The sequence below is a fragment of the Tachyglossus aculeatus genome, chromosome X1 (genome assembly GCF_015852505.1).
Source record: "Tachyglossus aculeatus isolate mTacAcu1 chromosome X1, mTacAcu1.pri, whole genome shotgun sequence".
NCBI lineage: Eukaryota > Metazoa > Chordata > Mammalia > Monotremata > Tachyglossidae > Tachyglossus > Tachyglossus aculeatus.
This window is the reverse complement of record NC_052101.1, coordinates 2024733-2051821: the sequence shown is the minus strand read 5'-3', so window position 1 is coordinate 2051821 and position 27089 is coordinate 2024733. Positions and strand designations below refer to the sequence as shown.

Below are 27089 nucleotides of genomic sequence, written 5' to 3'. Positions count from 1 at the left end.
CCTCTATGCAAAGCACTGTTGTAAGTGCTTAGTAGCATAAAATTGAGTGCAGTAGTATTTACTGAGTGCCTCCTATGTGCAGAGCATTGTATGAGGTTAGGGTGTAAATGTTCAACAGTAATTTGTCTTTAATCATAGGTTGAATGGTTAGTGAACCATTCAATCATTTTAAGGAATTCTGGAAAAAGTTTGCATGGTACTCTCCTAAGTGCCTAGTTCGGAACTCTGCACACAGTATGTGCTCAATAAATACCACTGATTAACTGAGAGCTTCACTAGACCTCTTTGAATGTGTCTCTTAGTAAATCTACTCCAAGCGGGTCCGAACCCGAGTGTGATTATCACAAGAGGTGTTTGGTTGGTTTACAAAATGATCCAGGTGCTCTATCACTTATACCAGTCCCACGGCAAAGGGGTTGAACTCTGATCCACCACGGTGCTACCCGCCTTCCCCTACCAGGTATACGATGCCATCTGGAGCTGGCCAGGTACCCACACCCGTCATGCAGCCTCACCGGGCTGGGCACTGGCTACAGCACTGCCCAGTTTGGAAGTTTTCTGTGCCTCAGACTGCTGCTGGCTGGGGCGGGGTGGGGGGGGGCATTCTTTTCTGTCGATTCTTTTTTTTGTTTTTTTAAGAGAGAAAATAAACAGCGAGGCTTCTCATTTTGTCTCCCTCAGAGGGAGACGGATCTAGGGCAGAGCAAACTCTCCCGAGGAGGTGGGACAGAACCACTTGGCTTTGTGCCACTTTTCTTCTGTGAGGGGAGGACAAAAGCCTTTCCTGCTTTAGCACCCTGGCTGTCTAGTTTGGAGATGGACCCCCTCCTCTTTCCCCGCCCTATCAGACTGACTGACCACCCTGTCCCCTGGTGCGGTGGAAACCTAATGCGTGCGTCCATTTCCCTTCCACAGACAGTCCGGCAGTGGCAGCAGTAATTCCAGCAGCTCTCCGTCCTCAGCTGGGGTTCTCCCAGCTGTGGTGGCTCAGGCCGGGGTTCCCCCTGCCCCTGCCATGGGGGTCGGCTCCAGGTTCATCCTCACTTGCTATGATTTCACAGGAAACCATAGGTTCATGTCCCCAATGGGCAGTCCGTGCAGCTGTGGTGGGCCTGGGTTCTTTCCTCCTATGGAGCTACACAAAAAAGTCCCTCCCCCCTCTTGATTGGCACCACCCACTGCTTAGTAGATTGAGTGATCTCAAAATTCAAACCCCGAGACAGATCGGTCATGGGAAGTGGCTTGGCCTTGTGGAAAGAACACTGTCCTGGGAGTCAGAGGACCTGGCTTCTAATCCTGGCTCTGCCACCTGACTGTTGTGGGACCTTGAGCAAGTTATTTAACTTCTCTGCACCTCAGTTTCCTCATCCGTAAAATAGGGATTCAGTGCCTGCCCTCTCTTGTGCCTAGACTGTGAGCCCTGTGTGGGATGTGATTATCTTGTATCCCAGCACTTAAAACAGTGCCTGGCATATAGTAGACTGTGAGCCCACTGTTGGGTAGGGACTGTCTCTATATGTCGCCAACTTGTACTTCCCAAGCGCTTAGTACAGTGCTCTGCACACAGTAAGCTCTCAATAAATATGATTGATTGATATAGTAAGTGCTTAACAAATACCACAATTCTTTTTCTTCTTCTTACTATTATTGTTATTATTATTATTATGTCATCTTGAAGGATTTCACCTGAATGTTTCATAGAGCAAAATGCACTCACTCATTGTGGAGCCCTCCAAGCTAGGGACTCGGTCATTTCCCAATTTTTAAAATGTCCCACTTTCAGGGAATCTCACATAAACCTACTTTGCCTATGCCATTTTAAATTTCATGAGTATGTCTTTAAAATTATCATTTCAAAACACTTGATAACGATCCTAGTTAAAAGACCTTTAGATTTCTTCCGTAGCACTGACATCACTTCCCAAAGAGAAGAGCATTTTCTTACAAGTTTTATTCATCACCCAATAGTCTAAAATAAACTTGGAATACCTCTACCTATTAGAGCTGTCTAGGTTCAGAACAGCAAACCATCTTTCTTCCCATTCATAGACACAGTTAGAATTGACTCCTGTGTTTCTCCTGGTATCTGGAGTGGTGAAGCTCATGAAAGTGGATTGAATAAATGTTTTCTTGGGCAAATTGTGTCTTAGAGCGTAAGCTCATCATGGTGCTTCTGTCCTAGTGGGCACCAAATGAGAACACCCAGAGCTACTGTCCAGCCCATCCTTCCACAAACTCTGCATGCTCTTCCCTCCCTCCAGATTCTTCTGCCAGCTTTCCTGTTTTTCTTATTGTCTAGTTCTAGAGAATTGCAATAAAAATAAATAGGCATTGCTAAATTGGACCCCAGAGTTAAGTTGAAGTGAATGGTTGTGGAGATGCTCAGACATCCATTGTCCCCAGAGGAGAGTTTCCAAGGATTGTTGAGAATCCAGCGACGCTAGTTTCATTGTTTACCCCAGGAGTTGCCAGTTCTCATGAGCTCAAGAAATAATGTGGCCAAGGCCAAAAGCTGCAGACTCAGAGACATTCTTTGAACCAGAAGGGCGAGCTGGCTTTCCAATGTGGTGGTTTGGGGAGGTGGGGGAAATGGGATGGAGACCAGACACATGCCACGGAAAGAAGAGCAGATGGGAGCCACCCCTCACCCTCTGACCATGGCAATCAGTCAGTCGCATTTATCGAGCACTTACTTTGTGCCATGCACTGTACTAAATGCTTGGGAGAGTACAATATAACAGAGTTGGTAGACACGTTCCTTGCCTACAAGGAGTTTCCAGTCTAGAGGGAGAGACAGATATTAAAATGAATTACGGATATGGACATATGTCCCAGGGCGGGGGGGGGGTGAGGATGTGGATATCAAGTGCTTAAAGGGTACAGATCCAAGTGCATAGGCGAAGGAGAAGGGAGAGAGAGTTGGGGAAAAAAGGCTTAGTCAGGGCAGGCAAAGAAATGTGACTTTAATAAGGCTTAGGTAGGAGCAGCTTGGTATAGTGGAAAGAGCACAGGCCTGGGAGACAGAGCACCTGGGTTCTCATTCCAACATTGCTATTGCCAGCTGTGTGATCTTGGACAAGTCACTTAATAATAATAATAATAACATAATAATGATGATGGTATTTATTAAGTGCTTACTATGTGCAAAGCACTGTTCTAAGTGCTGGGGAGGTTACAAGGTGATCAGGTTGTCCCATGGGGTACTCACAGTTTTAATCCCCATTTTATAGATGAGGTAACTGAGGCACAGAGAAGTTAAGTTGACTTGCCCAAAGTGACACGGCTGACAGTTGGTGGAGCCGGGTCTTGAACCTATGACCTCTGACTCCAAAGGCCGTGCTCTTTCCACTGAGCCATGCTGCTTCACATCTCTATGCCTCAGTTTTTCCGTATATAAAATGAGGGTTCAATACCAGTTCTCCCTCCTACTTAAACTGTGAACCCGGTATGGATCAGGAACTGGGCTTGAACCGATTAACTTGTTTCTACCCCAGTGCTTAGAATGGTGCTTTACATAGTAAGTGCATAACAAATGTAATAATAATAATGATAAGGCAGAGTCATAAAGCTTTGACTTTTTTTAACGGTATCTATTAAGTGCTTATTGTGTGCCAGGCACTGTGCTCAATTTTCATTCATACAATTGTATTTATTGAGTACTTCCTGTTATGTAGAGCACTGCACTAAGAGCTTGGGAGAGTACCACCACAGACAGACATATGCCCTGCCCACAGTGAGCTTACAATCTAGAGGACAGATACAGGCTAATCAGGTTGGACACAGTCCATGACCCATGTGGGGCTCCCAGCCTTAATCCCTCCTCCCCCTCCCCATCCCCCCCGCCTTACCTCCTTCCCCTCGCCACAGCACCTGTATATATGTATATACGTTTATTACTGTATTTATTTTATTTGTACATATTTATTCTATTTGTTTCATTTTGTTAATATGTTTTGTTTTGTTGTCTGTCTCCCCCTTCTAGACTGTGAGCCCGCTGTTGGGTAGGGACCGTCTCTATATGTTGCCAACTTGTACTTCCCAAGCACCTAGTACAGTGCTCTTCACACATTAAGCACTCAATAAATGTGATTGAATGAATGAATGAATCCCGAATTTACAGATGAAGAAACTGAGGCTCCAAGCTGTGCATCTAATAATAATAATAATGATGGCATTTGTTAAGAGCTTACTATGTGCGAAGCACTGTTCTAAGCGCTGGGGAGGTTACAAGATGATCAGGTTGTCCCACGGGGGGCTCACAGTCTTAATCCCTATGAGGTAACTGAGGCACAGAGAAGTTAAGTGACTTGCGCAAAGTCGCACAGTTGGCAATTGGCGGAGCTGGGATTTGAACCCATTACCTCTTACTCCGAAGCCTGTGCTCTTTCCACTGAGCCACACTGCTTCTCTATTCCCTCTAGTGAGGGAACCTCGTGCGGTTCGCGAGGCAGAGCTTCCCACCCCTGCCTGGCCCTCAGGGGCCTGCAGAGCACCTATCCGGACCATTAAATGAACAGTGGGCTGGAAGCAGGAAGCCCCGGGCTGCCTGGCCAGGCTGCGATCCCGAGGGATCAAGTGGGTGGCTATGTTGTGAAAGAGCGGGCCTCGTCACTGAGATTTGTGTGAGGGGCCACCAGAGACTAATCCACAGATTGGACACCGGTCCTTCCATCTCCCAGGCCGTGCCACTGCAAGAGGCGCAGGAGATGGTCTCCCCGCGAGCACAGCTTCCTCTTCACCCGCGAAGGACAGGGCTGTTGTCGGCTCCCGCTTCTTCGCGGTGGTGGCTGTACACATCGTTTCAATGAAACAGGGAGCGGATCTTTGCCGATGAAGCAAAAATGTCCCACCGCAACTTTTGTGTAACCTGTTTCTAAACCAGGGCCTTGCGAATACGTGAATTTCCCGTTTGTCAGTATTAGAGCCACGGGTTGTGTAACCGGACAGATGTTTTTATCCATTTCGAACAAACTCTGATAGTGTTACAAGTGATGAGTGTGCTTCCCCGCCAGGACTTTGGGGGTGTGAATCATCATCAATCATCAATCGTATTTATTGAGCGCTTACTATGTGCAGAGCACTGTACTAAGCGCTTGGGAAGTACAAGTTGGCAACATATAGAGACAGTCCCTACCCAACAGTGGGCTCACAGTCTAGAAGGGCTTTGCCACTCGTCTGCTCTGTGACCTTGGGCAAGTCATTTCACTTCTCTGTGCCTCAGTTACCTCATCTGCGTAATGGGGATTGAGACTGTGAGCCCCAGTGGAACGGGAATGTCCAGCCTGATTTGCTTGTATCTATGCTGGTGCTTAGTACAGTGCCTGGCACATAGTAAGAGTTTAACAAATACCACCATTATGATTATTATTGTTATTACTACTATTATCCCATTGCCTTGCCCTTTTTAATGGGGGGCCACTGCCGTGAGCCATGACACGGAGTGGGAGAATGTGACACAGAGTGGGAGAATGTGACACGGGAGGAGGAGGAGAGAAAGGGAGAAGTTGGTTGGGAACACTCAGAACAGGGAAGAGAAATGATGCTAGAGAGTAGGAAAGAGGATGGAGACAATCCAGTGAGGATATCAGGCCACACACACAGGAGGGTGAGAATTGCCATTTCCACTTCTTTGATGCTGGGGTGGGGGAGAGAAGTACTTCCTTACGCTATTGTGGGAAATTGCTTTATTTGGAGGCAGGTGTTTCCAATAATTTCTGCTACAGCATAAGCTTCTCGAAGGGTGGGATCGGGCCCACAAATTCTAGTGTAGTAATAATAATAATAATGATGGTATTTGTTAAGTGCTTACTGTATGCCAAGCACTATTCTAAGCACTGGGGTAGATACAAGGTAATCAGGGTGTGCCACGTGGGGCTTACAGTCTTAATCCCCATTTCATAGATGAGGTAACTGAGGCACAGAGAAGTGAAGTGATTTGCCCAAAGTCACACAGCTGACAAATGGCAGAACTGAGATTGGAACCCGGGACCTTTGGCTCCCAAGCCCATGCTCTTTCCACTAAGCTACACCCAGGCACATAGTATGGTGCTTTACACACAGTAGGTACCCGATATATATGTTGCCATATTTGTTGCCAACTTGTACTTCCCAAAAGCTTAGTACAGTGCTCTGCACACAGTAAGCGCTCAATAAATATGTTTGAATGAATGAATGATAAACACCGCAGATTGGTGGATACAACGTGTGTGATGCCTAGGCTAAAATATTGCAAATTTAGTTAAATTTTAAGGTTTTCCCACTACTAGTGGTAGTAGTGTTTATTGAGCACCCACTGAATGTACTGCATGTACTAAGTGATTGGGAAAGACAAAACAAAAACCTGACACATGCCCTGTCCACAGGAACGTATGCTCTACAGAAGACCTGCATCAAAGTAATTACAAATGGAGTAAGCAAATAAATAATTGATTGGGTGATTGAACGAGTTCATATTAATTAATCCAGTGGCATTAATTGAATGCCTATTCTGTGCACAGCTCTGCACTAAACTTTTGGGAGAATACAAGAGAGTTAGAAGAGTTAGAGTTAGAAGACAAGGTTCCTTACAGACTAGTTGGGGAAGCAGACTCTTAAATAAATTCCAGGTAGGCTGTGTGATAGAGTATAAGAGAGTGAAAACAAAAGACCTAAAAATGCCCCACTAAATTGTGGGTCTCACCTTCTTTCTAAGGAGGCTTAGACAAACCCACACCATGTGGCATCCCCAGCAGGGATAAAGGAAATACGATTTCGATCCGGAAGGGTGTGTATGGAAGGGGGAGATGGGAAGGAATAAACAAGTGTTGCGCCCAATCTGTATCTGTGCAGTAGTTTTCAAGTGCATTGCTCTAGGGCCAGCTTAATCATTCATTCATTCAGTCATATGTATTGAGTGCTTACTGTGTGCAGAGCACTGTACTAAGAACTTGGAAAAAGACAAGACAATAATAAACAGACACATTCCCTGCCCTCCATGAGCTCTGGAATTCAGAATAATTTCAGTGCTCGGGTTATTGGCATGGTTAGACTGAGTGCTGGCCATAAAGAATAGACAGTGTCTTCGAGGGCATCTCGGAGTAGTCAAGTGCTGGATTCACATTCCGATTTCCCAGGTGGAAAACCAGGTTAAATATTGTGTGGACTGTAGAGAGAGTGACATCCAGAGCCAGAAATAGAAACGGAGGCTTTGACTTGCAGTTCCTGTCGTAACCGCAGGAGAAATACTCAACCCCTCAAAATATTCTTCATGCTCTCAAAGTGCAAAATTGCCTCCAAATATGTTTTTCTAAACCTCCCACCAGGCACCAGTGAAGCTTCGGTGTCAGTTACCATCATAACCAGAGCTGGTTTGTTGTCCACTTGTGGGTACCATTTACCTGGGCAAGAATATAGCGGGGTGTTTTGTACTTGATAATTGCAACCTTGCTGATGTTTCCCCTAACTTGGACATATTTTCTCATGAGCAGAAAATGCCTCTTAATGGCTTGAAAGTTATACAAATGATAAGGGAAGGAGTTAGTTATGGGAAAATGGAAAGAGGTCTAAAATATTGGGCTAGGAGGAGTCAGAATAATAATAATAATGATATTTATCAAGTGCTTACTATGTGCAAAGCACTGTTCTAAGCGCTGGGGAGGTTACAAGGTGATCAGGTTGTCCCACAGGGGGCTCACAGTCTTAATCCCCATTTTACTGATGAGGTAACTGAGGCACAGAGAAGTGAAGTGACTTGTCCAAGGTCACACAGCTGACAATTGGCAGAGCTGGGGTTTGAACCCGTGACCTCTGACTCCAAAGCCCGGGCTCTATCCACTGAGCCACGCTGCTTCTCATACTGAGCCACGCTGCTTCTCATTCTTCTCAGAAGAATAATCAAGATATGAAATGGGAACAGGAAGCAGAATGGCCTATTGGAAAGTCTGGGCTTGGGAGTCAGAGGACCTGGGTTCTAATCCCAGCTGTGCCAATTGCCTGCATTGTCACCTTGGGCAAATCACTTCACTTCTCTGTGCTTCAGTTTCCTCAACTGTAAAATGGGGATTAAATACCTGTTATCCTTTCTATGTAGACTGTGAGTCCCAACCTAATTAACGTGCACCCACCCCCAGAACTTAGAACAGTATCTGACACACTAACATGTAGTATGCACTATATTTGTTATTTGTTAAGTGCTTTCTATGTGGTATATATACTATAGTAGATATATACATATACATTATTTTGACAGTTTTCTCACAAGAACCTGGAACCTGAATTTAAAATTTACTGATCAAATATTTTGTATCTTTGGCTTATATTAAAAATCAGATAAGACCTCTTTAAATCCTTTTAAGCAGTAGATCAGCAACAAACTAGTATATATTTTCCAGGGTCAAAAAGTCTAAAACCTCACAGATTTAATGATTCTGGAGTGATTTGGGATGGAGTAGCCCCTAGACTGGAATGAAGTTGAGTCAGGGCATTGCCCCCTTGGAATCCCACTCAAAGGGCTACCATTTTGGATTCACTGAAGGTGTCACAAGGAGTCTGTTTGAAAGGAAGAGACCCCCGCTCCCCCCAGGACAACCACCCTAGGGCAGAGTGGCAACAGAACTGTCTGTCATCAGTTCATTGTTTCTGTTCCTTCAGAGGCTATCATCATCGTCAGGGCCAAAGTTGAAATACAGGATTGACAGTGTTTGTGCTTTTGTGCTGATTGTGATTTCATTATACGGGTGATATTAGATTCTGAAGTTCTCTCCCCGAAGGCCTGCTTAAAACCAAAAAGCTTAAGTGGGTCATTTCTATATATTGGTATTCATTCATTCATTCAATCATATTTATTGAGTGCTTACTGTGTGTGGAATACCCTTTCATCTCAAATCCAACAATTACTCTCCCCGCCTTCAAAGCCTTATTGAAGGCACTTCTCCTCCAATAGGTCTTCCCTGACTAAGCCCCACCTTTCCTTATCTCCCACTCGCTTCTGCGTCACCCTGACTTGTTCCCTTTGCTCTTCCCCCAACTCCCAGCCCCACAGCACTTATGTCTATATCTGTCATTTTATTTATTTGTATTCATGTCTGTCTCTCTACCCACGCCCCCCAGACTGTGAGCTTGTTGTGGGAAGGGATTGTGACTGTATATTTTTATATTGTACTTTCCCAAGCACTTAGAACAGTGCTCTGCACAAAGTAAGTGCTTAATAAATACGATTGAATGAATGAGCACTATACCAAGCGCTTGGGAGAGCACAATACAACAAAAACAAGACACATTCTGCACATGATAGCAGTGGAACACTAGGAAAAGTAAAATCATCATTTTGGAATGTGACTATGGCTTTTAAAAAACTCTGTGCGTATGTTTCATTTGACTCATTCATTCTTCTCATTCAAAGAGCACATTTGCTATTAGATTTTCAAGCATAATCTGGGAGTCGTGTCCCATGTAGCATCTGGGAATAGGCTGGTTGGCTTCTCAGCAACCCCAGGTGCTCTGGTCAGACCCGAAAACGCTCATCTTTCTCTCTGCAGTCCAAAAGGTGATAGTCATTTTGCAATTGTGCGACTGCACTCCAATGCTGCAGTCTGATGATTAACTCAAGCGCCAATCCCAAAGTGCCACAACCGCGCATTTTACGGGAGCTAATGGACAATTGGACTTGGAATTGAGGCAAAATCAGATTCATGAGATGCACCAGAAGTCATTGCTTTCTTTTTTTTTCCCAGTAAAATAAAAATCTTTCCATGTTCTCGGTTAGCTGAAAGGACTTTGTGACAGTTTTTCGGTATTAAATGAATTTGAACTGTTTTCACTGATCTTTGATGACATCCCAGATATTTGGGCCCTGTGGTGAAAGTGGATTATTTTAGCAAAGCACTGCTAAAATTTGCCCTTTCCTCTCCAACCAAACTGCTACTGTGGTGATCCAAGCACTTATCCTATCCCACCTTGACTACTGCATCTGTCTCCTCTCCCCACTCCAATACAAACTTCACTCTGCTGCATAGACAGATAATTTATCAACAAAAAAGTTCAGGCCATGTCTCCCCACTCCTCAGTTACCTCCAATGGCTGTCCATCTGCGTCCACATGGAATAGAAACTCCTTACCATTGGCTTTAAATCACTCATTCAGCTTGCCCCATCCTACCTCACCTCACTTACCTCCCACTACAGCCCACTACTCTGCTCCTCCCGTGCCAGCTTACTCACTGTGCCCCAATGTCATCTCTCTCCCTGCTGAACCCTTTCCCACATCCTTCCCCTAGCCTGGAACTCCCTCCCTCTCCCTGTATGCCAGATCACCACTCTATCCATCTTTCAAGCATTATTAAGGTCACATCTTTTCCAAGGGGGCTTAATTGGGGAAACTTTGGCTCGCTGTCCCCTCTCTGTCATCTAGGCCCTTTGATCTGTGACTTTTGGACATTTGATATTCACCCTCCCACACACCCGACATCACTTATATCCATATCTTTAAATTATATATTATAAATTATTTAGTCATATTAATGTCTGCTTCCCCCTCTAGACCGTAAAGTTCATTATGGGCAGAGAACGTGTCTGCCAATTCTGTTGTATTCTCCCAAGCGCTTAGTACAGTGCTCTGTACATAGTAAGTGCTCAACAAATATGATTGATTACTTATGTCTTTTTCTTCATATTATTTGCATATGCATATAAAGTATATAATGTCATATTTACAATGAGTATTCCAAAAGTAAACAAAGCAGGGAGAAGCAGTGTGGCTTAATGGATAGAACACAGTACTGAGAGTCAGAAGACCGGGGTTCTAATCCCAGGCAAGTCGCTTAACATCCCTCTGACTCAGTTTCCTCAACTGTAAAATGAGGGTGTAATATCTGTACTCCTTTCCCTTGGATTGTGAGCCCCATGTGAGATAGAGACTGTGTCTGATATGATTGGTATCTATCCTGGTGCTTAATGCAGTGCTTGGCACTAAGTAAGCACTGAACAAATACAATAATAATAATACCACTACTAATATTAATATGATTATTTTGCTGTACATCAATCAATATAATGTATTGATCACCTTCTGTGGTGATCGTCGTATTATTATTAAGGAAGCAGCATGGTCTAGTGGAAAGAGCACGAGACTGGGAATCTGAGGACATGAGTCGTAATCTCGGCTCTGCCACCTGTCTACCTTGGTGTGACCTTGGTGAAGTCACTTTACTTCTCTGGGCCTCAGTTACCTTATGTGTAAGATGAGGATTAAGACTGTCCAACCTGATTACCTTGTATCTGTGAACAGTGCTTGGCACATAGTAAGTGCTTAACAAATACCACAATTATTTATTATTGTAATTATTATTATTATTATTAAGTACTTAGGGCATGCAGACGCAGTACTTAGTGAAGATGACGTTAGACAGGCGCATTGGAAGCAGTGAAACACTGAACAGCAGAAGAGACAACGTCAGATACACAAAATAAAAACGAAAGTCAGTAGGGCGCTGTGGCTAGAGGAAGAAGGGAATTTCAGGCCGCTGTTCCAGCACATGCCGAGCAGATAGTCTTCCGTGACACGTCGACTTCTCCAGCTGCATCCTCACCTCTGGGTCGTCTTTGAACTCCAGAGACTCATACATGACTAAGGGCTGCCTTGCTAATTAGCGCGAACCCACTCCTTGTCTGTTTGTTTGTTTGAGTCAGGACCCAAGGCTGTATTTTTAAGCAACTTAATTTATGGTTCCTGGGGGGTAGTGTCTGCGGAGGCTGTGTACTTAAGCAACTTCATCGTTTGCTGGTTTAATTTCTCTCTCTTTACAGGAATTCAGAGTAAACTGGCTTGAGAGTAAACATCCACAAAGAAAACAAAGCAACAGCCTTAGAACTATAATTATTGAACACACACATACACACCTCTTGGTTACTACTGAGCTTTTTTTTTCACTTTGAAGATTTGCCTTCAGTATTCGATCATTAAAAATAGAATGTTTGATTTGTCAAAGGGCCGATGTGTATCATTTCAGGTACATTGTGTCGGTGATAGTGATGGAAAGATATCTCTGGTGGAGATTAGTCTGGTATGATAGTCATTCAGCTTCTAAGTGACAAAATAAAGTTGTATGCATAACTCACCCATATGCTAGGGAAAATTATTTTTATGTAGAAGATTGTTGCTGAGGCAATAATTCTTTAATAATGTGCCCACCCAATTTTCCCACTGATGTATTTTTTTCCTATGCTATTTCTTCTTTGTTTTTGTTTTTTAACGGTATTTGTTAAATACTTAAGAGGTGGCCATCTCGGGGCGCCAGTCAGAGATGGGCCCGGGGGGAGGCCCAGGATGGGAAAGTGTCCATGAGTCCCTATCCCAAAATTATTGCTAAGTGGCCCGAACCGGCCAGCCCAAATCTCTCCATTAGTCAACACTGTGGGCTACAGCTTCCCTAGAATGTAAGCTCCTTGTGGGAAGGGAACATGTCTACCAACTCTATTGTAACTCCCCCAATTTCTTGAATCAGTGCCTCTGCATGCAGTAAGCACTCAATAAACACCACTGATTAAGTAGAAGGAAGCCGGACTGCCCTCGTGAGCTGCTAGAAGGGGAATGGGAGAGGAAGTTTAGGACGCTAGAGACTAATTTCTCTCTGGTTCAATTTTCTGTACTGTTATCAGCGCTTTGAGGGCAGAGATCAGATCAGATCGGGAAAAGCAGCATGGCTTAGTGGCAAGAACCCAGGCTTGGGAGTCAGAGGCTGTGGGTTCTAATCCCGGCTCCTCCATTTGTCTGTTTTGTGACCTTGGGCAAGCCACTTCACTTCTCTGTGCCTCAGTTGCCTCATCTGTAAAATGGGGATTAAGACTGTGAATCCCATGTGGGACAACTTGATTACCTTGTCCTACCCCAACGCTTAGAACAGTGCTTGGCACACAGTAAGCGCTTAACAGATACCATCATTATTATTATTATGATGTGCCAGGCACTGTACTAAGCACTAGGGTAGATACAGCATAATCAGTCGGACACAGTCCCTGTCCCACCTAGGGCGTCCAATCTTAATCCTCATTTTACAGACGAGGTAACTGAGTCACAGAGACATTGAGTTACCCAGGGCCATGCAGCTTTTAAGTTTCAGAGCCGGAATTAGAACCCAGGTCCCCTGACTCCAAAGGTTGAATGCTTTCCAATAGCCACACTGCTTCATGGTTAAGCACTTACTCCGTGTCAAACACTATTCTAAGTGCTGGGGTACGTACAAAATAATCCCAGTGGACACAATCCACAATCCAGGTGGGGCTCCCAATCGAAGAGAAGCAGCGTGGCTTAGTGGAAAGAGGACAGGTTTGGGAGTCAGAGGTTGTGGGTTCTAATCCAGGCTCCGCCACTTATCAGCTGTGTGACTTTGGGCGAGTCACTTAACTTCTCGTGCCTCAGTTCCCTCATCTGTAAATGGAGATTAAGACTGTGAGCCCCAGGTGGGACAACCTGATAACCTTGTATTTATCCCAGGGCATAGAACAGTGCTTGGCACAGAGTAAGTGTTTAACAAATACCAACATTATTATTATTATTATTATTATTAAGTATGAGGGTTTGTGCAAATGTTTATTGAAAGTGCTCATCCCACCTGCAATTTAATGTCTATCTCCTGCACTAGATTATAAACTCCTTGAGGAGAAATCATGTCTATTAACTCTATTGTTCTCTCCCGCATGCTCACAAACAATAATAATAATAAAAATGATAATACCTTTGTTTTTGTAGGGTACTTTTAATCCCAGAATGCACTCACGTTTTTATCTCACTTTTGTCCTCACCACAACTCTGCGAGGTAGTTAGGTATTGTCACCCCCATTTCACAGATGAGGAAACTGAGTTGGAGAGAGGTTACATGACTTACCCGCAGTCACAGAACAGGCTGGTAGCAGAGGTCCGACTTGAACTCAGGTCCTCTGGCTTCCGGACTGATGCTTTTCCACCATACCAGACTGCCTCATCTAATAGTGATTTTGCATACAGTAGATGCTCAATAAATAGTTCGATTGAATGACCCTAACTAAAGTAGTCGATTTTCATGAGGAAGTCTGTTTTACCAAGACTGTCTTATCTAGCTATCCGCTGTGTGTTTTAATAACTAGTCTTATTACCTATTAAATCAGTCATATAATTATTTGTTCTGGCATAGAACTGGAAGAGTGTTTTCATCATTGTTTTCTGTGTTTCCTTTTAGTGCCTGAAACAATACGTTGAACTTTTGATCAGAGAAGGACTAGAAACAGCAATTAGCTGCCCTGATGCTACCTGCCCCAAACGAGGCCACCTGCAAGAAAACGAGGCATGTCATCTTGGAAATTGGTGTCTTATTGCCTGAAAGGCTCCTGCCTTGATTTCTCCTGTGCTCTGGGATAACTCATGTTTTTGCGGTAGTTAAAAGTCAGATGACTTGTTTGAACTTGCCGCAGACAATTTTGGAGCTCTAAACTTATGACCTTCCTGTCTTTATTTTTAATAGATCGAGTGTATGGTTGCAACTGAAATTATGCAGAGATATAAAAAGCTACAGTTTGAAAAAGGTATGTAACGAAAATTTAAATAACTCGGAAACTGACAGCATGCTTTATATGTCTCAGGATGCAAGCCTAACTGATTTCTAGGTTCCCCTCTTTGGGGTAAGTCACTTCTCCTTTCTTATTTTATCTTATTTTTTTTTTTTTACTGTAGGTGCTTGTGCTGTGCCAGGCACTATACTAAGCACTGGGGTAGTTACAAGCTAATGAGGTTGGACACAGTCCATGTCCCTCATGGGGCTCACAGTCTTAATCCCCATTTTACAGATGAGGTAATTGAGGCACAGAGAAGTTGTGACTTGCAAAAGATCAAACAAATCACTCGACAGACAAGTTCATTAAATCATTTATTCAATCATATTTATTGAACGCTCACTGTGTGCAGAGCACTGTAATAAGCGCTTGGAAAGTACAATTCAGCAACAGAGACAATCCCTACCCAACAACGGGCTCACAGTCTAGAAGGGAGGAGACGGACAACAAAACAAAACAAGTGAACAGGCATCAATAGCGTCAACATAAATAAATATAATTATAGATATGTACACATCATTAATAAAATAGAATGATAAATATGTACCTATATACACAAGTTCCATGGGGTGGGGAGGGGGGTAGAGCAGAGGGAGGGAGTCGGGGAGATGGGGAGGGGAGGAGGAGCAGAGGAAAAGGGGGGCTCAGTCTGGGAAGGCCTCCTGTAGGAGGTGAGTTTTCAGTAGGGCTTTGAAGGGGGGAAATGTGCTAGTTTGGAAGATGTGAGGAGGGGAGCCAGGATTAGAACTTAGGTCCTTTGACTCCTAGGCCTGTGGCTTGTTCTCTAGGCCATGCTGCCTGTCATACTCCATCTTGTTGGAAGCTTAGGTGGCAGCAGATGCAGTTGATGGGCACTACCAGGCTAGCATCAGAAATCCAAATAGTTCATTCATTCATTCACTCAATCGTATTCATTGAGGGCTTACTGTGTGCAGAGCACTGTACTAAGCACTTGGGAAGTACAAGTTGGCAACATATAGAGACGGTCCCTACCCAACAACAGGCTCACAGTCTAGAAGGGGGAGACAGACAACAAAACAAAACATGTGGACAAGTGTCATCAGAATAAATAAAAATAAAGCTTAGATGCACATCATTAACAAAATAAATAGAATAGTAAATATGTACAAGTAAAATAAATAGTAACAAATCCATACAAACATATATACCGGTGCTGTGGGGAGGGGAAGGAGGTAGGGCAGGGGGGATCAGGAGGAGGAGAGGAAAAAGGGGGCTCAGTCTGGGAAGGCCTCCTGAGGAGGTGAGCTCTCAGTAGGGCTTTGAAGGGAGGAAGAGAGCTAGCTTGGCGGATGGGCAGAGGGAGGGCATTACGGGCCCGGGGGATGACGTGGGCCGGGGGTCGATGGCGGGACAGGCGAGAGCGAGGTACAGTGAGGAGATTAGCGGCAGAGGAGAGGAAGGTGCGGGCTGGGCTGTAGAAGGAGAGAAGGGAGGTGAGGTAGGAGGGGGCGAGGTGATGGACAGCCTTGAAGCCGAGAGTGAGGAGTTTTTGCTTGACGCATAGGTTGACTGGCAGCAACTGGAGATTTTTGAGGAGGGGAGTAACATGCCCAGAGTGTTTCTGCACAAAGATGATCCAGGCAGCAGCAGGAAGTATAGACTGAACTGGGGAGAGACAGGAGGATGGGAGATCAGAGAAGAGGCTGATGCAATAATCCAGTCGGGATAGGATGAGAGATTGAACCAGCAAGGTAGCAGTTAGGATGGAGAGGAAAGGGCGGATCTTGGCGATGCTGTGGAGGTGAGACCGGCAGGTTTTGGTGACGGATTGGATGTGAGGGGTGAACGAGAGAGCGGAGTCGAAGGTGACACCAAGGTTGCGAGCTTATGAGACGGGAAGGATGGTAGTTCCGTCTACAGTGATGGGAAAGTCAGGGAGAGGGTAGGGTTTGGTAGGGAAGATATGGAGTTGTCTTGGACATATTGAGTTTTAGATGGCAGGCAGACATCCAGATGGAGATGTCCTGAAGGCAGGAGGAGACCCGAGCCTGAAGGGAGGGAGAGAGAGCAGGGGCAGAGATGTTAACCAAGATGTCCAAATCGTTGGACATCTTGGTTAAAATCCCTTTTCCACTCCTACTAAAGATTCCAAGAGGGAATTTCCAGTATCCCAACTGGCTGATGCAATTGACTGGAAACGGTTTGACTAAATAAGAAAGGATTTATCTAGTCACTTCAGAAAATGGCCTCCTTGAAGGAGAAATTTTGTTATGCTAACATCATGGTTTGAGCAGAGCCAGAACCTGCACGTCTTTGACACAATATTGCTGCAACTCCCGGATCCACCAACAAATGCCCCCCACAGCTCTGGTTCTAGGATAGCTGAACCAGAAATGGAATTGCTAGAACATTCAAGAGCTAGTCTACCTCCAGCTACCTGCACTGATGGCCCAATGACCCTCTTTAAATAACTCTAGGGGAACAGAACAGACATGGGGGTCCAGGTTCCTACTTAGGTATGTTATTACATTTAATAAAGTCTGGGCCATTTTAGATTATAAGAATGTGGTATTTATTCACTCATTCAATTGTATTTATTGAGTGCTTACTGTGTGCGGAGCACTGTACTAAGCACTCGGATGAGTACAGTACAACAATAAACAGACGCATTCCCTGCCCACAGTGATCTTATAGTCCAGAGGGAACTATAAACTCATTGCATCGTTAGCACGGTGCTTACTACATGCCAAGCAACGTGCTTAGCACTGGGGAAGATGCAAAATAATTAAATCAGATGCAGTCATGTGTCACTTGGGGTTCGCAGTCTAAGAGGAAGAGAAAACAGGTATCTTTACCCCATTTTACACATGAGGAAACTGAGACACAGGGTGGATATGTGAATTTGCCTGAGGTCACACAGCAGACCAAAAGCAGAGCTAAGATTGGAGTCTTAATCTCTGGGTTCCCGTATCATGCTCAAATAAAGACCCTTCTGAAGAAAGTCTTATCTTTTCAAAACTGTTTTTGAGTACGATATCCTGATCAGTTTGTCCTCTTGATTTCTAATGGGTGTCTTGAAATCAAGCATCTTTTTGATTGGGGGTTCTATAAAGTATGAAAAGAAATTTGTGTTATATGATTTTGATTATGCAAAATTGGCACAAGATTTGATCATTATTGAGTTTTCAAGTTTCTTTCAGATTCATCTTTTTTTTCTATTTTTTCACTATTGTGTGGTCACTATTAATATTCAGCCCTGAATATTTCTATTTATATCTCTGAATGAAGGCCCTTTTCTCCAGATTGTAAAAGGAAAACAAAAGCAAGTACTTTGCAAGAAACAAATGGAACAATTCATGCAATTTTTTGGTGAACAGGAGAGTGGGGAAAAACATATTGCATGGAAAATAAGTTTTAAAAAGTATATGCTAGTCAAGACATTTTCTAAATTGTTAACATTTGCCGATTTTAAAGTCCATTTTATTGAAAGCTTCTGAATAATTAAATAGCATTGCCTTACTTGGATTTTGAACAGCAGGCTGCCTTGGGGCCAGTGAATGGGAAGGGAATTCATCAGATTGAGGCGTAACATTGGTGAAATCAGAAACTTTTGCAAGATGTGGAAACATTTTCCTCAGCAAAAAATTTTGACATAATCTGGCATATATTTATGACAAGAACTCATGAACTCCAGATGACTTTGGGTTTTGTCAGACAACGTTGGGAAACTTCATTTTTCTATCCAAAAAATCTTTAGGATTGAAATTTCTTGTTCTGATCCAGTCAAGCTAGGAATTTTTGTAGAATTGAAGAAAAATCTGGCTAACCCTAAAAAATAAAACAAAGCAAAAAATGAACTGCTACTTTTAATTTTTGACAGTGAGACAAGCATATGGAAATTCTTCTGAAAATCCAAATTTCAAAGACTAAACCCAAAAAACCTGGCCAGGGGACAGTTAGAGAAAAATGTATCTTGTGCTTTGTTAAGAAAATTTGCTAGAAGACCATAAATTTTAAACAAATTCTTAATGGCTAGATTAATAAATCATTTTTTAATTAATAATTCCTTTGCTAAAAAAGCAGAATGAAGAATCAGAAGTGTTGTGCTAAAATAAAAATATTATTATTAATTATTATGATATTTGTTAAGCATTCACTATGTGCCAAGCATTGTTCTAAGCACTGGGTTAGATACAAGGTAATCAGGTTGTCCCTGTGGGGCTCACACTCTTAATCTCCATTATACAGATGAGGTAATAATAATAATAATAATAATAATAATAATAATAATAATAATAATACATAATAATAATAATAATGGTTTTTGTTAAGTGCTTCCTATGTGCAAAGCACTGTTCTAATTGCCGGTAACTGAGGCACAGAGAAGTGTCAAGGGGCAATAAGCCTAATTTTCATAGCATGAAGTGAACTGTTCCTTCCGAAAAGTTCGGGCTCAGAAAGGCCATTTCCTCTCATCTTTTGGTGGGTTTAGACCATCATGGGGCCAAAGGATTTTGGTAAGGGTGACTTACAAGGGTAACTTGTGACTTATTACTTGTAATCCTCCAATCTGCTGGTGCTCCTGAACCTGGAGGAGGGCAGCTACCATTTTTAACTCTCTTTTTTGTCTTCCCTGGACTCCTTTTCCTTACCCAGCAGAACCTCAGATATTTCTGGGCTGACCCAGTCCTAGAGGGCTGCTCAGTCGGAGCGAGGATCTAGCTCAGACCAGATCACCAAGTGCCTAAAACCCTGAGTGGTTCTTCAGAGATGGCTCCAGCCCAAACCCAATTCCCTCAGTGAATCTTGGGAATCAATACCCCAGGGCATGAAGAGCCTCTTGGCATCACCTAGTTGTCCCAAATTTATGTGTAAAGGCTTTGCTGCTGGTAAAGAATGATGAGGAAAATACCCCTTCTCTATTTACGCCGTAGAAAATCCAACCCTGTATGCACCAAGAGCCAGTCAGTGGTGAGATGAGATTGTTGAGGCCTGCAAGTCATAAAATCAAAACAGCTTTCATGGGAACAATCTGTGTCTTTCATGCCTAGTAGCAGTAGTAAGAGTTGTAGTAGTGGTAGTCATAGTAGCAGTGATATTCATTCATTCATTCAATCGTATTTATTGAGTGCTTACTGTGTGCAGAGCACTGTACTCTTACAGTGCTTACAGCGCTTGGAAAGTTCAATTCAGCAATTAAGAGGCAATCTCTGCCCACATTGGGCTTACAGTCTAATAGGGGAAAGACAGACATCAAAAAAGTAAACAGGCATCAATATAAATAAATAGAATTATAGATGTATACATATATACCTAAGTGCTGTGGGGCAGTGGGGAAAGCAAAGGGAGCAAGTCGAGGTGGCTTAGAGAAGCAGCGTGGCTCAGTGGAAAGAGCACAGGCTTTGGAGTCAGAGGTCATGGGTTCAAATCCCAGCTCTGCCACTCATCAGCTGTGTGACTTTGGACAAGTCACTTAACTTCTCTGGGCCTCAGATGGCCTCATCTGTAAAATGGGGATTAAGACTGCGAGGCCCACATGAGACACCCTGATCACGTTGTAAATTCCCCAGCGTTTAGAACAGTGCTCTGCACATAGTAAGCTCTTAATAAATGCCCTTCAAGATTGTGAGCCCATTGTTGAGTGGAGACCGTCTCTATATGTTGCCAACTTGTACTTACCAAGTGCTTAGTATAGTGCTCTGCACACAGTAAGCACTCAATGAATAAGATTGAATGAATGAATGAATGACATGGAAGGGAGGAGGAGCTGAGGGAAAGGGGGTCTTAGTCTGGGAAGGCCTCTTGGAGGAGGTGAGCCTTCAGTAGGGCTTGGAAGGAGGGAAAAGTGATTGTTTGGAGAATTTGAGGAGGGAGGGTGTTCCAGGCCAGAGGTAAGATGTGGGCCAGGGGTCGATGCAAGACAGGTGAGATGGAGGCACAGTGAGAGGGTTAGTGGCACCAGAGAAGTGGCATGTGCAGGCTGGGATGTAGAAGGAGAGAAGGGAAGTGAGGTAAAAAGAGGAAAGGTGATGGAGAGCTTTGAAGCCAACAGTTAAGAGTTTTTGTTTGATATGAGATTGATAGGCAACCACTGAAGAGTTTTGAGAAGGAGGGTGACATGCCCAGAACGTTTCTGTAGAAAGATAATGCGGGCAGGAGACTGAAGTGGAGAGAGGCAGGAGGTTGGGAGGTCAGAAAGGAGGCTGTTGCAGTAGTCCAGTTGGGACAGGATGAGTGATTGTACTGACTTGGTAGAGGTTTGGATGGAGAGGAAAGGGCGGATCTTGGTGATGTTGTGAAGGTGAGACCGGCAGGCTTTGGTGACAGATTGGATATGTGGGGTGAATGAGAGAGTGGAGTCAAGGATGACACCAGGAGTGTGGACTTGTGAGACAGAAAGGATGGTTATGCCATCCACGTGACAGGAAAGTTCGGGAGAGGACAGGGTTTGGGAAGGAAGATAACGGGCCCTGTCTTGGACATGTTGAGTTTGAGATGGCGGGTGGACATCCAAGTAGAGATGTCCTGAAGGCAGGACGAGATGCGAGCCTGGAGAGAGGGAGAAAGAACAGGGGAGGAGGTATAGATTTGGGCATCATCCACATAGAGATGGTATTTGAAGCCATGGGAGCGAATTAGTTCTCCAAGGGAGTGAGTGTAGATGGAGAATTGATGGGGACCAAGAACCAAACCTTAGATAACCCTACAGTTAGGGGATGGGAGGGGGAGGAGGAGCCCACAAAGGAAACTGAGAATGAATGGCCAGAGAGATAATGGGAGAACCAGGAGAGGACAGAGTCAGTGAAGCCAAGGTTGGATAACGTATTGAGGAGAAGGCAATGGTCTATAGTGTCAAAGGCAGCTGAGAGGTCAAGGAGGATTAGGATGACATAGGAGCTGTTGGATTTGGCAAGAAGGAGGTCATTGGTGACCTTTGAGAAGGTGCTTTCAGTGGGGTGCAGGGGATGGAAGCCAGATTGGAGGGGGTCCAGGAGAGAGTTGGAGGAGAGAAATTTGAGGCAATGAGTGTACACAACTCACTCAAGGAGTTTGGAGAGGAAGGGTAGGAGGGAGATTGGGCAATGACTGGAGAGGGCTGTGGGGTCAAGGGAGGATTTTTCTAGGCTGGGGAATATGTGGGCGTGTTTGAAGGCAGAGGAGAAGAAGCCATTGGAGAGTGAGCGGTTGAAGATGGTAGTTAAGGTAGGAAGGGGCAAAAGTTTTTATAAGGTTTGAAGGAATAGGGTCCAATGTGCATGTGGAGGGGGTGACACTTGAGAGAAGGCAGAAGATCCCTTCTGAATATACTGCTGGAAAGGATGGGAAAGTTGAAAGCGGGGTCAAGAGGAGGGGAGATGGAGGAGGGGGAGGGGTGATTTGGGGGAGCTCAGACCTGATGGTGTTAATTTTCTTAATGAAGTAGATGGCCAGATCGTTGGGGGCGAGGGGTGGGATGTGTGGGGTGCGTGATGACAGTGGGCCTGAGAAGGGAGTTAAATATCTGGAACAACTGATGAGGGTGATGGGCACGGGTGTCAGTAAGGGAAGAGAAACAGTTTTGCCGGTCAGAGGAGAGGACAGAGTTAAGGCAAGAAAGGACAAACTTGAAGTGGACTAGGTCAGCTTGATGTTTACATTTCTGCCAGCAGCATTCAGCGGCTCGAGGATAAAAGTGAAGGAGGCGGACAGTGCAGGTGATCCGGGGCTGTGGGTTAGTGGTGAGAGAGCGCACTAGGCTCAATGCCCTGGACTAAGCACTTGGGTGGTTCAAAACCTACCAGTGACATATTCCCTGCCTACAAGGACCTTATAGTCTACCAGGGAAAATGAGCATAAAATCATTTACAAAATGGACCATGGTTATGAGGTAGAAAATTTGCAAGCGATAAACAGTATTGTATAGATTTTACTACCTATGTGGAGAAGCATTCTTTTAATACACTATGAGAAGCAGCTTAGTCTAGTGGAAAGAGCAAGGGACTCAGAGGACCTGGATTCTAATCCGGGCTCTGCCACTTGACTGTTGTGGGACCTTGGGCAAGTCACTTAGCTCATCTGTACCTCAGTTTCCTCATCTGTAAAGCGGGGATTTAATGCCTGCCCTCCCTCCTACTTAGACTGTGAGTCCAATGTGGGACCTGATTATCTTGTATCTACCCCAGTATGTAATACAGTGCTTGGTACATAGTAGGTGCTGACCAACTACCACAGTTGTTATCATTATCTTTGTAATCCCTGAAGTAAAATAGGGTTTAGCAAGAGCTGTGTATGGCTGGTAACTGTGCTACTGACGGGAGGTAATTTGCTTCTTTTTAGCAAAAGGCCCCCATTTCACCATTCAAAATTAAATCGTATTAATAATAATGGCATTTATTAAGCGAAAGGAAGGGGGAGTTTTTGGCAGTAACACAAAAAGGCAGGTACCAAGAGCCACACAATAGTACGAGGATAATAATAATAATAATGGCATTTATTAAGCGCTTGCTATATGCAAAGCACTGTTCTAAGCACTGGGGAGGTTACAGGGTGATCAGGTTGTCCCACGGGGGGCTCACAGTCTTAATCCCCATTTTACAGATGAGGTAACTGAGGCTCAGAGAAGTTGAGTGACTTTCCCAAAGTCACACAGTTGACAATTGGGAGAGCTAGGATTTGAATCCATGACCTGACTCCAAAGCCTGTGCTCTTTCCACTGAGCCATGCTGCTTCAGTGCTTACCGTGTGCAAAGCACTGTACTAAGCTCTTAGTACATCCAAAATGAGGCACTCATCCAAAATGATGAGTGGTGGCCCCCTAAAACAAATTCTGCCCTGGTTCTAGATTGAAGTGCAGAATGATCTGCCACCTGAATAGCGTGATGCTAAAAGTGAATCAGTCAATTAGTGGCATTTATTGAGTGTTTACTGTGTGCGCTGCACTGTTCTAAGCACTTGGGAAAGGACAGCGCAGCTGAATTAGCAGAAACAATCCCTGGCCATGGTGAGTTTACAGCCTAGATTCAGAAGTATTCAGTTGCAGGAAGGTAGACTATCAGCTCCTTTTAGACAGAGATCATGTCTATCAGCTCTGTAGTACTAGGTTCTCCCAAGCACTTGGTGGTAGATGTTAGAGAAGCAGCATGCCATAGTGGTTAGAGCACAATCAATCAATCGTATTTATAGAGCACAGACCTTGGAGTCAGAAGGTCATAGGTTCTAATCCCTGCTCTGCCACTTGGGTGCTGTGTGACCTTGGGCAAATCACTTAACTTCTCTGTGCCTCAGTCACTTCATCTGTAAATTGGGGATTGAGACCGTGAGCTCCATGTGGGACATGCATGGACTGTGTCCAACCCGATTTGCTTGTATCTACCCCGGCGCTTAGTACAGTGCCTGGCACATAGTAAGCGTTTAACAAATACCCAAATTATTATTATTAGTAGTAGTAGTAGTATGGATGGATGGTCAAGTGCTCAGACCACTGTACTAAGCACTGCGAGAGAAAATACAGGTGGGAATTAGACTTGGTCCCTGTCTCTCAGGGAGTGCCACTCTGCATGTAGTAAATGTTCAGTAAATCCATCTGAAGGATCGATGGAAGGATCGATGGAATGATCATCTCTCCTGATGGCTACCGACAGACTGGCTTTGTGTTTCCCTGCTAGAGGTGCTCATGGACCCCTGCCGGACCTGGTGCCCGTCTTCGACCTGCCAGGCGGTCTGCCAGCTCCAGGAGGCGGGGCCCCAGGCTCCCCAGCTTGTCCAGTGCCAAGCTTGCCACCTGGAATTCTGTTCTGCCTGCAAAGCCAGCTGGCACCCAGGCCAAGGCTGCCAGGAAGCTATGCCAATCACTTTCCTGCCAGGAGAAACAAGGTACTGCACTTGTATCCATAAAGAGCACAAGGTGGGAGGGACACAAGGATCCATCCTCCAGATAATCAAGCAGTCAATCAATTTAGAGTATCGATAGCACAACCGCCGTGTGCCGAGAGCTGTACTAAGTGCCTGGGGTGTCCACTAGAGTTAGTAGACGATCCCTACCCTAAAGGAGCTTACTGTCTTATGGGGGAGACAGAAATGAAATACATCGCTGATAGGAGGAAGTAACTAGTAGAGCAGTCAGAAGCACTATGGGGGCTGTGAGTACTTAAGTGCTTGAGGGCCCAGAGGTACCTAAGTGGCAGTAGAGGGGGAAAGAGGGTGAAAAAATAAGAGATTGATATGGGGACGACTCCTGGAGGGTAGCATGATTTCATAAAGGGAAATCATTAGGGAAGCGAAGCAATGTGGCCTAATGGAAAGAGCAGAATCCTGGGAGTCAGAGGACTTGGATTCTAATCCCGACTCTGCCACTGGTCATTCATTCAATCGTATTTATTGAGTGCTTACTGTGTGCACAGCACTATACTAAGCGCTTCTTTCTGTGTGACCTTCTAACTCCCAGGCCTGTGCTCTTTCCACTAGGCCGTGATGAAAGCGAGCTGAAGTGCCTTCCCCTGACCACCTCATCCCAGCCCGTTCCCTCCAGCTCAGTTCATTCATTCATTCATTGTCATATTTATTGAGCACTTACTGTGAGCACAGCGCTGTACTGAGCTCTTGGGAAGTACAAATTGGCATCAAAGACCCCTCCAGCGCAGGAACCGACACTGGATCTGCCCCCTCTGGGAATTGCTGTAGCTGGAAACTCAGGCTGGGCCTGGTTTCATAATTGATTCCATTTGGGTGCTGCTTTGCTGATCCAGTGACTTCAGCTGTAAAATAGAAATGGCAACCTAGGTAAAAGGCAGGACTGTTAGCAATATTACTGGAGCATTTTCAGGATTAGCACTATGTTCGTATGATTGTCTTCCTTAAAGATGCTACTGGTTCTCTGCACATCTTGCTTTGTTAAAAGTTCATAATAATAATAATAATGATGGTATTTGTTAAGTGCTTACTATGTGCAAAGCACTGTTCTAAGCGCTGGGGAGGTTACAAGGTGATCAGGTTGTCCCATGGGGGGGCTCACAGTTTTAATCCCCATTTTATAGATGAGGTAACTGAAGCACAGAGAAGTTAAGTGACTTGCCCAAAGTCACACAGCTGAAAGTTGGCGGAGCTGAGATTTTAACCCTTGACCTCTGACTCCAAAGCCCGGGCTCTTTCCACTGAGCCACGCTGCTTCTCATGGCAGAGGTTGTCATTGGCAACTTCAGGCTCCCTTTTTAGGATCAAGGCAACTTAGCTCTCTGAGGGCTCTTTAGCCGTTCATACTTTTGGAGCAAGAAATGAAGGCGTAAAGAATTGAATGATGGTACAAGGCTCTGCACACAGTAAGCACTCAAATACAGTTGATTGATTGACTGATTGATTGAATGAATGAATGATGGCTTCCACCCACCTCACTTTGTCCTCTAAACCGTAATCTCACTCTGGGCAGGGAATGTATCTGTTTATTATTATTTTATACTTTCCCAAGCAGTACAGTGCTCTACACCCAGTAAGTCTTCAATGAATACAACTGAATGAATTTATTTGTCCCAAATGAAGAATACTTCTCAGCTGCCCTAAATTTGCAGATTACTGTGAATTTCCCAGCATCCACCTAGCTGTCGTTACCTAGCCACAATGGAGCAGTCATTTCTTCCAGTTATTTATTTTCCTGAATGGATCAGAAAATGTGTTAAAAATGCACGAATCTTAGACATTTAAACCGTTCCAATCACTTAATATAGTACTCAGGTGCTCAATAAATACTACTGATGATGATGATGAGATTAGTTATTGGGCAGAATCGGTTTAGACCGGGAAAAGTAGGTGGTACCATCTTCATGAATTTCTCCCTAAAAGTTCTGTCTACTGTACTGCCAATGAAGGACTTACACTTCAACTGTCAATTTACCAGGGAACTTCTTGCAGTTCTGTTTTTAAGAAAGAAGAGGATGATGCACCCATTAAACATTGTCCCAAGTGCAAAGTTTACATCGAACGGGATGAAGGTTGTGCCCAAATGATGTGCAAAAATTGTAAACACGCCTTTTGTTGGTACTGTCTGGAATCGCTGGATGTGAGTATACTTTGTTTTCAGGGGGTGTGATTGGCATCAGGTTTGCAGTCAGGCTTTAACGAAAATGAAGGCAGCCATTAGAGAGCTGATTTTCCCTGTATTCATGAATACGACCCCATCTTGGATCTTATCTTCCTGGAGAATAACAATTATAATGATAATGGTATTTGTTAAGCAGTTACTATGTGTCAAGCACTGTTCCAAGCACTGGGGATTACCTTACCTCCTTCCCTTCCCCACAGCACCTGTATATATGTATATATATTTGTACATATTTATTACTCTATTTATTTATTTTACTTGTACATATCTATTCTATTTATTTTATTTTGTTAGTATGTTTGGTTTTGTTCTCTGTCTCCCCCTTTTAGACTGTGAGCCCACTGTTGGGTAGGGACTGTCTCCATATGTTGCCAAATTGTACTTCCCAAGCGCTTAGTACAGTGCTCTGCAAACAGTAAGCGCTCAATAAATACGATTGATTGATTGATTGATTGATTGGGGCAGATACAAGCTATTCAGTTTGGACATAGTCCCTGTCC

At 44.3% G+C, this 27089-nt stretch overlaps 1 protein-coding gene across 1 annotated transcript in view; it reads left to right on the top strand.

Annotated features, from left to right (window-relative positions):
* RNF144A (ring finger protein 144A) overlaps positions 1-27089 on the top strand; it is a 65009-nt gene that overhangs the window by 21555 nt on the left and 16365 nt on the right. The window contains exons 3-6 of the mRNA XM_038740031.1: positions 14189-14293; positions 14471-14531; positions 24164-24371; positions 26400-26547. Of these exons, the coding sequence (XP_038595959.1) occupies positions 14189-14293; positions 14471-14531; positions 24164-24371; positions 26400-26547 (522 nt within the window). The remainder of the gene's footprint in view (positions 1-14188; positions 14294-14470; positions 14532-24163; positions 24372-26399; positions 26548-27089) is intronic.